This window comes from Hylobates moloch, unplaced genomic scaffold (assembly GCF_009828535.3).
Source record: "Hylobates moloch isolate HMO894 unplaced genomic scaffold, HMol_V3 SCAFFOLD_11, whole genome shotgun sequence".
Taxonomy (NCBI): Eukaryota; Metazoa; Chordata; class Mammalia; order Primates; family Hylobatidae; genus Hylobates; species Hylobates moloch.
In genome coordinates, this window is record NW_026652286.1 from 42830694 (window position 1) to 42846268 (window position 15575).

The 15575-nt window shown below is 39.1% G+C and overlaps 1 protein-coding gene across 1 annotated transcript; it reads left to right on the forward strand.

Moving 5' to 3' along the window:
* The first annotated feature begins 5920 nt into the window (after positions 1–5920).
* On the forward strand, positions 5921–6884 carry LOC116476248 (olfactory receptor 51F1). Its single transcript, XM_058446317.1, is given in 2 exon segments — positions 5921–6754; positions 6756–6884. Coding segments are annotated over 2 exon segments (963 nt in total).
* Positions 6885–15575: the final 8691 nt, after the last annotated feature.

The window sequence follows — 15575 nt, forward strand, 5'->3', positions numbered from 1 at the left end:
AAACCCAGACTTCACCACTATACAATATATGCATGTAACAAAACCATACTTGTACCCCTTAAATTTATACAGAATAAAGGCCTGGCTCCTTCTCTCTCTCTCTCTCTCTCTCTCTCTCTCTCTCACTCACTTCCTCTCTTTCCATGTACTCTCTGCACTCGCTTGACTACCCTTCACTTTCAGCCACGAGTGGAAGCAACATGAGGCCCTCACCAGAAGCTGAGCTGATGCTGACACCATGCTTTCTGTACAGCCTGCAGAACCATGAGCCAAATAAACCTCTGTTTCTTTACAAATTACCCAGCCTCAGGTATTCTTTTACAGGAACACAAAACAGGCTAAAACACAGATCATCAGCTGGGATGCAGTTACATATGATAAATCATTGAGCAGTAAAATCAATGTGCAGAAGTGACAAGCATTGTGATACATCAACAACCAGCAAGAAGAGAGCCAAATAATGAATGAACTCCCATTCACAATTGCTACAAATAGAATAAAATATCTAGGAATACAATTAACAAGGGAAGTGAAAGACCTCTTCAAGGAGAACTACAAACCACAGCTCAAGGAAACCAGAGAGGACACAAACAAATGGAAAAATATTCCATGTTCATGGATAGGAAGAATCAATATCATGAAAATGGCCATACTATCCAAAGTAATTTATAGATTCAATGCTATTCCCATTAAATTACCACGGACATTCTTCACAGAATTAGGAAAACTATTTTAAAATTAATATGGAACCAGAAAAGAGCCCGTATAGCCAAGACAATCCTAAGCAAAAAGAACAAATCTGGAGGTATCACACTATAAGACTTCAAACTGTACTATAAGGCTACAATAACCAAAACAGCATGGTACTGGTACAAAAACAGACACATAGACCAATGGAACAGAATAGAGAACTCAGAAATAAGATTGCATATCTACAACCATGTGATCTTCAACAATCCTGACAAAAACAAGCAATGGGAAAAGGAATCCCTATTTAATAAATGGTGCTGGGAGAACTAGCTATTCATTTGCAGAAAATTGAAACTGGACCCCTTCCTCACATCTTATACAAAAATTAACTCATGATGGATTAAAGACTTAAATGTAAAACCCAAAACTATAAAAACCCTAGAAGAAAATCTAGGCAATACCATTCAGGACATAGGCACAGGCAAAGATTTCATGATGAAATTGCCAAAAGCAATTGCAACAAAGGAAAAATTGACAAACAGGATCTAATTAAATGAAAGAGCTTCTGCACAGCAAAAGAAACAATCATCAGAGTGAACAGGCAACCTACAGAGTGGGAGAAAAAATTTTGCCATCTATTCATCTGACAAAGACCTAATATCCAGAATCTACAAGGAACTCAAACAAATTTACAAGAAAAAAACAAGCAACCCCATTAAAAAGTGGGCAAAGGGCATAAACAGACACTTCTCAAAAGAAGATGTTCATGCAGCCAACAAACATATGAAAAATAGCTCAATATCACTGATCATTAGAGAAATGCAAATCAAAGCCACAAGGAGATACCATCTCACACCAGTCAGAATGGCCATTATTAAAAAGTCAAGAAAGGAGAAGCTGGTGAGGTCGTGGAGAAATAGGAATGCTTTTACATTGTTGGTCGGAATGTAAATTAGTTCAACTATTTTGGAAGATGGTGTGGTGATTCCTCAACCAGAAATACCATTTGACCCAGCAATCCCATTACTGGGTATATACCCAAAGGGATAGAAATTATTCTGTTACAAAGAAACACGCACATGTATGTTCACTGCAGCACTGTTCACAATAGCAAGGATATGGAGTTAACCCAAATGCCCACTAATGATAGACTGGATAAAGAAAATGTGGTACATATAAACCATGGAGTACTATGCAGTCATAAAAAGGAATGATATCATGTTCTTTTCAGGGACATGGGTGAGGCTGGAAGACATTATCCTCAGCAAACTAATGCAGGAACAGAAAACCAAACACTGCATGTTCTCACTTATAAGTGGAAGCTGAACAATGAGCTCACATGGACACAGAAAGGAGAACAACACACACTGGGGCCTATCAGGGGGTGAGGTGGGGGCAGAGGGAGAGTATTAGGAAAAATAGCTAATGCATTCTGGGCTTAATACCTAGGTGATGGGTGCACGGTCGCAGCAAACCACCATGGCACATGTTTACCTATGTAACAAACCTGCACATCCTGCACATGTACTCCAGAACTAAAAATAAAATTTAAAATTCAAAAACAATTAGCAAAAAAAAAAAACCTACAAACACTACACCTCTGAATTCCTGTAAGTCAGGAGTCTGAATACAGCTTTGCTGAGTTTTCTCCAAAGGCTGTGTCTCATTTGAAGCCTTATTGTGGAAGGCTATCCTTCCAAGCTTATGAAGTGTTGCTAGATTCTATTAGTTCCTTGTGGCCTGTTGAGTTGAGGGACTCAGTTTCTTGCTACATGTTGGCTAGGAGGCCATGTTCAGTTCTTGGCTGGTTGTTAGCTAGAGTCCACTCTTAGTCTTTTGCCACATAGGTTTGCCAAACATGGAATCTTGATTCACCAAAGACAGATCTTATATGACATACATGTGATGATATCCTGTCAACTTTGCCATACTCTATTGGTTAGAAGTTAGTCAGAGGTCCTAACCACACTCAACAGCAGAGGATAAACATGGGCTGAGTCCAAGAAGGTAGGAGTACTGAGGGACTATTTTATTATTTTACAATCTGACCATCACAGATATTTGGGTGAAAACTCTAGACAGTTAGCTCTTTGAAGGCAACAGAGGTGAAACTTTCAATTATTTATTTCTGACTTATAAAATGATTTGATTATAGTTCATTTTTGTCGTGGAAGTATTAGTTAAAACAGTTGATGGGAATGCCAGGTAGAGATATAGTGCTTGAATTGAACCCATCACACTTTCAGCCATTAAAATTACTTGAACAGGAATGCACAGGAATAATAGCAAAGTAGAAATCAAAGAAAAATAGCTGAGTGAGGAACAAATTACTGGTATTATTGAAACCTAAACAAAAACAAGACTGTCTCCACAAATGTGCAGCTTCTCTATAAAGGAGAAACAAAAGGCTTGAATGTGAGACTTTTCTTATGAAACTAGAATTAGTAGACTGTAAAGTGTTTGCATCCATTAGTCAACTGCCTACACTGACAAAAATGAAAAAACTCTCCCAAGAATCAGGTGCTTGAATGTATTAATGCAAGAAAACAGCAGGGAACAGAGTAAGAATACATGCACATGAGAACATCATTCATTCATGGTAACCCTAGCTACTAGCAAAACAGGGCCAAATTAACATATCAGGAGCTGACACATTTACTGGGGGAAAACTCAGTGTTTGAAAAAGGATGGATCTGAGAATGGGCATCTATCATTCTCCCTATGGTTCAATGTGGAAATGTAAGCATAGGAGCCTAGAGACTGGGTGTAAAGTTTTCCCTCTTTATTGTGACCATAATGATCCCAGTGAACAGTGGTTTCTTTTCCTATCTTGCCAGCACACTTATAATCCAGAGACAATGATGTACATCTCTCTCTATTCCCCAATGCTATGAACAGTGTGTAAATTTTCTATTTATATGTATCATTTTGTTATTTTCCTTTGCATTTAATGTCCCTGTGGACCACAGGTCACTTGGATTAGTAGCTAAAACCCTCTGGGATTGCATACTCCTGCCTTCTAATTTTTATAGATGGGGGGGGTTCTTTTTTTCTCTGTCTTTGGCTGCAGAGAGACATAAATCATACAAATAATCTCACAGCTCAATTCTACCTTACTATAAAGTCCATGGCTTCAGAACTGTAGTCTATTCTTCCTCATCTAGCAAAGACAGAGAAGGTTCCTCTTTCCACATAAAGCTGGTAAGAAGGTAGATAGATGTATTTATCGTGTTGACTTTTATTTTGTTACCTAGTCACAAATAGTCATATGGGTTTATAGAAAAGTCAGATATCATGAGGGTTTGCCCTGTCCTCATCGATCCACATAACATGTAGATATACAATCTCTAGTAATTCATACTTAAATATTTTCATAATGTTTCTCAGATTGAATTGAAAATCAGACAACTAGAGATTTAAAAGAAACCATAGAAAACTAGCATAAAGGGAACAGTAACTTGTATCCTTGCTACAGAGTATTTACTCTCATGAATTTGACACATCTAATTTTTTAAAGGCTTGATTGAAAAATACTAACATTATACTCTTGAATACTGCTATTATTTAATTTAATTGATTTGAACAATATAAATATGTTAATTGACAAAATTATTTTTAGAATTTTACTTGAAAGAGGCAATATAGCATTTCTGTTTACTGAGCCGATTGCCCTTCTCATTCGCTGTCTCCTGAAAACGTCTACTGTATCCTGAAGCCAGCAGCCATCACTTTACACTTTCGAGCAGCAGTAAATTACCCCCAAATACTTCACAGAGAAAAAGGTGACAATTTCCTCATATAACTCTCCACAAACTTACATATTTGACACTTACTCACTAGTGTCAGTGCAAACGATGGTCCTCATCTTTTTGAAGGTTACTCATGCTCTACATTTAATCACCTACTACTTTCTTAAGGACTTTTATATATCAATAAATTCTTCACATTCTATATTTTAAATTTCTCATTATCTGCTACATTTTTAACCTTCGTTTATAAACGTATTCATTTCTCTAATTCTGTCCCATCTTGCAAAAATTCTCCATCTACCTGATACCCCTTCTTTAGACATGGCCTATTTCTCCCCTTGCCTTCACTGCCTAGTTTCTTAAAATAAACCGTACCTCCACTGCTAATCCTTTCATCATTACCACACTGTAGCAGGTTTTCAATTTTCCACTGTTTTTTCTGGGGTCACTAATGGCTCTCAGCTGCATTTGAATTTTTAAATCCTTACTAGGCTTCACAACTCAAGCAATTCAACACAGCTGTTCATGTAACATCCAGTCTTCACACCATGTTTTATTTTTTTCTTCTTTTTTAGATGGAGTCTCGCACTATCACCAGGCTGGAGTGCAGTGGCGCAATCTCGGCTCACTGCAACCTCTGCCTCCTGGGTTCAAGCGATTCTCCTGCCTCAGCCTCCCAAGTAGCTGGGACTACAGACACACGCCACCACACCCAGCTAATTTTTGTATTTTTAGTAGAGACGGGGTTTCACCATGTTGGCCAGGATGATCTTGATCTCTTGACCTCGTGATCCACCCACCTCTGCCTCCAAAGTGCCGGGATTACAGGCATGAGCCACCGCGCCCAGCCTCTTTTGGTTTTCATAGTCCCCATAAAACCAGTCTTATCTTGCTTTAGTGTACATAGTGCATTCCAATCTTGCGGAGAGTTCTGTCCTCATTGTTTTTCCCTTATAATTCTAGTCTCTGAAGTTGTTTACCTGTAGTGTTGGATGAAAATGATAAATATACATTGATAACTCCCAAACCTATATTCCTGGCAATTATCTGGAGATCTGTGTCTGCAGACTCACACCCTCATGGTCACTGAAGAACCATGGATATTTTTAAGTGGCTATTATTCATTGTACTCACAAAATATTCAAAATTTAAGATACTTATTTTTTCTCAGCTAAGTCTTTATTCAAATAATCTTACAATATGATGCAGCTTAATATTCTGTAAATGGACACTATCATGAAAACGTGTAAAATCATATGGACATATTTCCCTTGAATTTTATGGTATAAAAACATATTTTTGTGAACTGTTTCTGATTATGAGTGGTAGATGAACATTATAATTTAATTTAAAGGTTTCCCAATGATGCAGATCTTATCTATGACCTTGGATAACTCTCCTAACTAAAAGAAAATATATCTAAATATTTTACATAACACTTAATGTATCACTTCTATAGGATGGAAGCATTGTGAGGACAAATGCTGTAAAACCAGGACACCATGGAAATCCTAAGCAACTCAACATCTAAATTTCCAACCTTCTTGTTGACCGGCATTCCTGGCCTAGAGTCTGCCCGTGTCTGGATCTCCACTCCTTTCTGTTGTTTTTATGCCATTGCCCTCTCTGGGAACAGCATGATCCTGTTTGTCACCATTACCCAGCAGAGTCTCCACTGAACCCATGTATTATTTCCTCTCCTGCTATCAGCCACTGATCTGGGCTTGACTGTTTCTTCATTGTCAACAACATTAGGTATCCTCTGGTTTGAGGCACGTGAAATCAGTCTATATAGCTGCATCGTCCAGACGTTTTTTCTTCATGGATTCACTTTTATGGAATCTGGAGTGCTGGTGGCTATGGCCTTTGACCGTTATGTGGCCATCTGTGATCCTCTGAGGTACACTACCATTCTCACTAATTCCAGAATCATTCAGATGGGTCTTCTGATGATTACACGTGCTATAGTACTAATATTACCACTACTTTTGCTCCTTAAGCCTCTCTATTTCTGTAGAATGAATGCCCTTTCCCACTCCTATTGTTACCATCCAGATGTGATTCAATTAGCATGTTCAGACATTCAGGCAAATAGCATCTGTGGATTAATTGATCTCATCCTGACCACTGGAATAGATATGCCATGCATTGTCCTGTCATATATCTTAATTATTCACTCTGTCCTCAGAATTGCCTCCCCTGAAGAACGGCACAAGGTCTTCAGTACCTGTGTCTCCCACGTGGGACCAGTTGCTATCTTCTACATCCCCATGCTGAGCCTGTCTTTGGTGTATCGCTATGGTCGGTCAGCCCCCAGACAGAGTAGTCCATTCAGTGATGGCTAATGTGTACCTGCTTTTACCCCCTGTGCTCAACCCCATCATCTACAGTGTAAAAACAAAACAGATCTGCAAGGCTATGCTCAGTCTGCTCCTTACAAAATGAACAGACATAGTTTAATTTGATACAAACCTGGCATAAATGACTTGCACTGTAGAAAAGCAAACTTGCTCTCTTACTGCCTATTGCATGTGGGTTTTTAACATACTTTTCATTCACCCAACAAATAGTAAATATGTTGTATATTTGCTCACAAAATATAAGTATGATATATCACCCAAGACATTTGTAGTGGAATTAGGAAAACAACAATAATGAAATGATAAATAATACTCCTGGCAACTAACATGTATTGACTCATTGTTTCAGGCTAGGCGTTCTACTAACCGCTTTTAAGACATATTCCATTTATTCGTCCAAAACAGCCAAATGAAATATATATTACTATTAGTGATATATTACAGATGACGAAACAGATTTATAGACATTTAGGCCACCAAAAGCCATGTGAATAACGAGGCACAGTTGAGATTTGAACCCAGGTGTTCTGTATCTCAAATGCTATAATCTTCATCACTGTATTACATACTCTGCCAAAGTCATGTAGCAGAAATGTTTTAAGATCAAAAGTAAGACCTGGATCTCCATGGTTCCACCCTTTGTCTTAAAAAGTTGTAGTAACCTTCTTAGAATATACTTTAGCTGTTTTCTTCATGGATAATTCATAACACAAAAGGTAGAAATAGATATGTCATGGCATATAAGTCACTATCCAGTGTTGGACAGTCCAAAGAAAAGCTTTAGGGGTGAGGCACACTTGCTAATTTATCACAGGGAATAGGAACTTGAGAGAACTAGAAAAGAATATAAAGTAAATTACAAGGAAGTTTGGGGCAGATGTTCTGAACCTTTTTCTGCACTATGGTCCCTTAGAAAACTAATGAAATTTATGGACCTTTCCCCATAGATAAACATACTCACATTATTTTCCATAATTTTCAGAGTTTTCACAAATGCCATTAAAGACCTATGTGACTCCTTATCCAGCCAAAGAACCAAGGTAAAGAATTCATGGTTCTTACCTATACACAGTTTTACAGAAACAGACGCAAAATGTTTGGTTTCTGAAAAGGAACTTATGGTAACTCTTTGGATTTAAGAGACAGACAAGCTTAAAAATGTCAGTTGCATATAATGGCAGAATAAAATCAGAGGGAAATGGAGATGGAAACCTAAAGGCAGTCACATCAATTTTATTGCCACTGGAAAAGTAGTGATAGATGGAAGAAATGTTCCAGGTACCCCACAAATACTGAGGGCAGCAGTGTGCTGGAGAGAGCGCACACCCGCTTGCAAGAGCCTATTTTTGCATATCTTTCTAACTGTGCATTAAATGGTGTCATATTAGTAGCTTGAAATCACTGATAATGATAATTTTTATACCATGTGAACTGGTAAAAATTTTTTTAAATATTTATATAATAGCATTGTTCAATTTAATTTAATAGCATTGAGAGATTTTTCTGTTTTTAAATATTCAGTTTATCAGCACACAGTGACTGCAGGTGTATTTTATGTTTGACCTCATGGGAAACAACAAAAAATAAAAGATCAATAAAAAATATTACTGTGCACTCACAAAGGTTAAAATCTTGTGTGTGTAAAACATCAACATGAACAAAAAATCATGAAATAATGGACTTATTGGGGTGATAATTCATAATATAAAAGTAAAATTTTACCCTTTATGTTGACTTCTGAGTTGAAAGAGTATCCAAAAGTGCATGCTGGAGAGGACGATTTTGTAAGAAACTCTGTGGAAAAATGGAAGAAATATTATATGACAATTTTACTATTCATGGAAGAATTATCTTCTGAGTTTTAAGGTCTATCTGTACATAGGCATGAAAATTATGAAACACAAACCCTTTTTTCTTCTATTTTCTCTCTTCTTCAACTTTCCCCAGGTGAACATAGATTATAAAATTTGTGTTAGTAGCTTTAAAAACACCTTTTGATAAAACAATGCCATTATGTAAATGAATTTATCGATTTAGTTTACAAATTTGGCCACACTTTCTGACTTTTATATGTGAGAGTCTTTTTCTTGAGTAATTCTACATGCCTGCTAGCTGCTGGAACATCAGAAAGATAGATGTGGTAAAAGAATGTACTATATACTAACATTATCACAATAAGCACTCATTGCAATATTCCGAACCGATAGCACAGCCACCAGCAGAAAATTTTTAAATTGTCAGAGTCACTGCAAAAATGAAGGCAATAGAGAATGAGAGAGAGAAACTGTGGGAGGAAAGAAAAAAGAGAGAGAGAAAAAGGAAGGAAGGGAGGGAGGGAGGGAGGGAAAGGAAAGAGGGAGAGAAATTAAGGATGTAACTTAAATAAGTTTCCAAATAGCCCATTTGTTACACCAAGCAAGGATACCCATTTACTGATGGTGAGTTAATTAAATCACTTTTTATTGTAGCAACAGAAAATCTATAGCCAGAAAGAATGAACTTATTTAAGACGATTTCTATCTAATTGTTAGAGTCAAAGAACTCCTCAAATACTGTACTCAACCCAATCAGGTCTGTGATGTTACATCTGTGTCCTGGGAAAAATGTAGTACCATGAAACATTGAGTAGAAACACCTGGGTGAGTGACCCATGAAGACACTGATTATGCAAAAGTCCTTATAATCCTTGGGCTTGCAGAGGTGGCCCACACTTCTCTGGTAAGAACAATCATTTCCACCACTTCGCATAATTCTATGTCCTGGAGCTCTCTCCATCTCTTGTTCTCACCACCAGAATGAACACTGGCATTAAATTCCAGCATAAATCTGTTGGGAATGTGCTGGGCCTAGTAAGATAAGAAAGAGACTATAACCTGAAGAATAGCAAAAATTAGCAAGCATTTTATGGCAAGAATCCATGAAATGCCCTCAGGATTGAATAGTGAGAATGGTTGATCAAGGAGGTCTGAATAGAAGACTGTATTAGCAAGAATGCATCAATGTAGGGACATTTATTTGCAATACGAATTTTAACACCTTAACAAGAACACCAAGGAATGTGGCTAATTTACTATTGAGTGACAATTAGCTAGAAAAAGTGTTGGGCAACATTCAGCATATTGGAAATGATTGTGCTGCTCTAGTAGACGGAAAAGGAAAGAATATAGAGGCTGATGAAAGTGTGCATGCTGGAATAGATAGACTGTGTAAAGGTGGAAGACTCACCATACATTTTCCATAAAAGTACACAGAGGACACGTCGTTCAGAAGCCACTGGAAATTAGTTGTGAAAATGATACTGAGAGGTGACAGCATGCTGGCAGTCCTCACGGCCCTCACTTGCTCTGGGCACCTCCTCTGCCTGGGCTCCCACTTTGGCGGCACTTGAGAAGCCCTTCAGCCCACCGCTGCACTGTGCGACCCCCTTTCTGGGCTGGCCAAGGCGGGAGCCGGCTCCCTCAGCTTGCAGGGAGGTGTGGAGGGAGAGGCGCGAGCGGGAACCGGGGCTGCGCGCGGCGCTTGCGGGCCAGCTGGACTTCCGGGTGGGCGTGGGCTTGGCAGCCCCCACCCCCCACTCAGAGCAGCCCGCCGGCCCTGCCGCCCCGGGCAATGAGGGGCTTAGCACCCAGGCCAGCGGCTGCGGAGGGTGCACTGGGTCCCCCAGCAGTGCCAACCCACCGGCACTGCGCTCGATTTCTCACCGGACCTTAGCTGCCTTCCCACGGGGCAGGGCTCCCGCCGTGCCTGAGCCTCCCACCCCCTCCATGGGCTCCTGGGCGGCTCGAGCCTCCCCGAAGAGCGCCACCCCCTGCTCCACAGCGCCCAGTCCCATCAACCACCCAAGGGCTGAGGAGTGCGAGCGCACGGCGCGGGACTGGCGGGCAGCTCCACCTGCAGCCCCGGTGCAGGATCCACTGGGTGAAGCCAGCTGGGCTCCTGAGTCTGGTGGAGATGTGGAGAACCTTTATGTCTAGCTCAGGGATTGTAAATACACCAAGCAGCACCCTGTGTCTAGCTCGAGGTTTGTGGATGCACCAATCGACACTCTGTGTCTGGCTGCTCTGGTGGGGCCTTGGAGAACCTTTGTGTCCATACTCTGTATCTAACTGATCTGATGGGGATGTGGAGAACTTTTATGTCTAGCTCAGGGACGGTAAACGCACCAATCAGTGCCCCCTCAGAACAGACCACTCGGATCTACCAATCAGCAGGACGTGGGTGGGGCCAGATAAGAGAATAAAAGCAGGCTGCACGAGCCAGCAGTGGCAACCCGCTGGGGTCCCCTTCCACACTGTGGAAACTTTGTTCTTTCTCTTTGCAATAAATCTTGCTACTGCTCACTTTTTGGGTCCACACTGCTTTTATGAGCTGTAACACTCACCACAAAGGTCTGCAGCTTCACTCCTGAAACCAGCGAGACCACAAGCCCACCGGGAGGAAGGAACAACTCCAGACGTGCCGCCTTAAGAGCTGTAACACTCACTGCGAAGGTCTGCAGCTTCACTCCTGAGCCAGCGAGACCACGAACCCACCAGAAGGAAGAAACTCCGAACACATCCGAACATCAGAAGGAACAAACTCCGGACACGCCGCCTTTAGAACTGTAACACTCACCGTGAGGGTCCGCGGCTTCATTCTTGAAGTCAGTGAGACCAAGAACCCACCAATTCCGGACACAATACCAGCATCTCTAAGAAGCTGAGTGGTAGCTGTTTTCCGCTGATCACAGAGGCCAGCAGTAGCTGCAGTCACCAAGCCAGGCTACCCATGCATATGAGGAGGCCTTGACATAATAAAAGCCAGGTAGCAGTAGGTAACCACCAAAAGCCAGAGCTACAATTATCACAGGAACCAACAAGATCTGAAGGGTGGACAAGAGGGCTTAACAAGCAAGTTGGTGTGCACTTGGATAATAGAGCATAAACTCCCTGTTTCCAAACAGACAAGCAGCCAACAAGGGGCTAGGTAACATTTACCACAAAAAGAAGGCAAGAATAGGGGAGCAGGACCTGTCAGTCTTTGATGTAGGCTTGACCTTGAGTTAAAGAGAGAAGGAGGAAGTAAGTTTGGGTAGAAAGAAGCATCCTAGAATGTGACGCAGTTCTGAACGGATTTAGTCAATGTCATTGGATATCCTCTAATCAAAACACCTGTCAGCAGAGTTCTATACCTTCTAGAAATGGACCTTCCTCAGTTTCTCTGCCATGGCCAGTGATTGCCTAGAAATAGCTCCTGGACAATGTGGCTTACATAGAATATGACGATGAACTAGGGCTGTTAGTGCCCGTGCTCTGACATATGAAGAGAATATTTTAATAACCATCACATTTGTTGAATTAAGAGGAAAATAGGGAAGGAGTTACAAGGAGAAGCAAGCAACCAAATCTTGAGACAAAGAGAAGCCAGAGCAGCTGTGAGTTGCTCAATAGACGTTTGAATGTCTTCATGTGTCTCCCTTGAAGTTTCAAATACTCAGGAAATGGGGTTTCAGCATAAAGGATATATGAAAATGTTAGTATTCTTTGTTTTTGTTTTTGTGTGTGTGTTTTTTTTTGAGACGGAGTCTCGCTCTTTTGCCCAGGCTGGAGTGCGGTGGCACTGCGCTATCTCTGCTCACTGCAAGCTCCACCTCCTGGGTTCACGCCATTCTCCTGCCTCAGCCTCCTGAGTAGCTGGGACTACAGGTGCCCGCCACCGCGCCCAGCTAATTTTTTGTATTTTTAGTAGAGACGGGGTTTCACCGTGTTAGCCAAGATGATCTGGCTCTCCTGACCTTGTGATCCGCCTGCCTTGGCCTCCCAAAGTGCTGAGATTACAGGCGTGAGCCACCGCGCCCGGCCCAGTATTCTTTGTACAGATTTTTTGTAGCTCAGAAATTATTTTGAAATATAATGTTAAAAATCATGCTAAGAGAGCATCTCTTTAGCCCTGCTTGGGTCGCATACCTGTCTAGTATTAACCAATCAAGTCATGTGCACAGGCCCAGTATATTGGGCCCATCTCTATTCTGGGGACACTTGCCAGAAAAAGGGAAATATTTTTTGCCAAAGAACTAGCCAATACCACTCATATACCTCTCTTTATCCAACAGAGTGCACTAAGAACATTTAATTAATGACATACTTTAAGGCAATGGCCATTATCCTGGGGATTAAACTGAATAAGCAAAAAAAATATTGTCAACTTTAAAATTTCCCTTTTAGCAAAACTGCTTAAGGCAAAAGTACTAAGGATTACAAAATCATGATTGGATGAATAACAAAACAGTTACATGAAATTATGGAGTAAACAAATTTATTAACCTGCCACATCTTTCCTGCAGGTCAACAGAGACAGAATGAGACATTTTGAAGAAAAGATTAAAAAGTAATAAACATTAAAATCTTACTTTATTAGGCAGAGGCACAATAAAATATCCCTTCTGTGTAATTTACATGGTTTATAAAATTCTCCTGTTTATTGCATTATAAAATTACTTATTCTGACAACTTTAGGCATCCAATTTTTATTTTAGGAATCAAATTTAATACTAAATACTTTAATATTAATAACAAATAGTGCTACATACTATTAAACTTTAAGATAACTAATAATTATTAATCTGTGACAATTTAGGAGAATTAAAAAATGTGCAAAATCATCTACAAAAAATCTACAGCAACTTGTCTGTGTTTCCTTACTCATTGCTATTTTGTTAAACAGAAAAGAAACCCATTAGCCAAAACTAAGTTCCACATAATTATGCATTTATTTGTTCATTCTTTATTTGTTGAGTTAGTATTTATCAACACTATAACATATGAAAATAAATACAGCATGCTCTTGAAGGGCATGATGTACTCTCATGAAGCATTTCTAGCCATGTCTTCCTACCAAAATTATCCACATGCCATTCAGTACCCCAAATTCAGCAAGTCCAAAACCAAACTAATTAATTTCTTTTATTAGTCATCTGACTCTGTTTTGATGAGTGAAATTATTCCTGATCATGAAAGGTGTAAAGTAATTAAAGCAATATTCTTTCATTGAAGAAACCTGACTATGCCTTCCTCAGACCTCTGGCAACATGACTTTCTATTTTAATTTCTATTTGATGAAAGCTGAAAACTGAAAATTTCTGATCTCTCTTTGTGATGCCACCCTTTGTTCAGCCAACCAAGCCTGATTGGTCAATGTCTCCTTTGGCCTTTCTGTCTATTTTCACCATTCAAACTGGTAACGTTTAACATAAATACGGCTTCTTTGATGAAGACTTTATATCATTTCTCACTGCCTGCTTCACCATTCTGTGTCTTCAGAATCTCTCTCTAGGCACATTCTATCAAGTACTCTCATTATTCTAACTTATCTTCGACATAGATGTAAGATTAATCTTATAATGGAATTATAATATTGTTTAATATAGGCTTCACTATTTTCTCTTGCTCTCCAAATTGTAAATAAATTTCACCTGCCAAGAAGATACTAAATCCAAATCCTGCGTACTTTTCTTTAAAATTTTCAGGGATTGTGCCACCACTCTATTATGCTGAAAAAGAAACTGATATCCATTGCTAGGTCTTTTCTTTGAGCTACAGTTATTAGCAGACCAGTTTTCAGGTTTCCTGGTTATATAACACAAGGTTCTTGGAACTTTACTCTCGGCAAAGAAAATACATGAACTATTTGCCTCCCATTCTAGTGAGTCTCCTTTTTCTCTGTTTTTCCACTTTTCTAAAAGTGTGTAACAAAGCAACAAGTACAACGATTTTTATATAAGTTCTACTGAACAAACTTGCTAGATTAACCAGAAGTTTCACTTCCTCTGAAAATATACTGCCTGATGATAGCTGCCAGTTGAATAATTACAGCTTATTTTGTAAACAGCACGTTCTCACTGGTCCCAGTAAATAATCTATAGGCTGTCAGTACTTTTATCTTGACTATCTTGATTATTATAACATAATTTGTTTTAAAGACATGGTTCTTGCAAAGATGATATGGAATTTCAGTTTGAAAAACTATATTAAGAGGCCCTAACTCTACATCAAAATATTGTGAATAAAGTACATCTATAAGTTGGAAACTTAAATAAAATGTTCAATGTATGTTAAAATTATTTTTCTGACTCCTATATGTAATTAACCTTATTCAAAAGCAAACCTAAACATTAACCAAAATAGAGTTGGAAAAAATGACTTCTATTGTGTTTGTTCATATAATTCTCTTTTCTATACTATGAAATAGATCTTCAAGAGAGGTGAATAAATTAATTTAGTAACATTACTGACCACCGATTTTGTGTCAAGCATGGTATTCATCAGTACTTATCAAGTAAATATTGGTTTGCTTTAGCTTGAATAGCTAAGATTAAATAATATAATGTACCTGACTGGAAAACAATAATCACTATACAGATAATCAATATAATCCTTGAGGAAAAGCCAGTTCTTTTTTTTTCCTGGTAGTTGCTTCCACTTGAGTTCCCAACCTACTAAAACTTCTTTCCTCTGTTGAACAGTCAGTTCCCATGGAACCCTCGACTTGATCATTCTATATTGCAGCTTGCTTCCAAATTGTAGAAATCCATTTGTTTATTCTAACAGATATTTAAAATATAGATACTACGGAACTGGCATTATGCTATTACCTGGAGATACTTCCAAATCATTTGGCAACCAAATTACTTTACACAAAAATCTATATAACACATTATTTACAAGAAACATATAGCAGAACAAAAACCAAGAAAAAATACTAGACTCTCATCTTAAATGCACTATCTATCTCCAAAGAA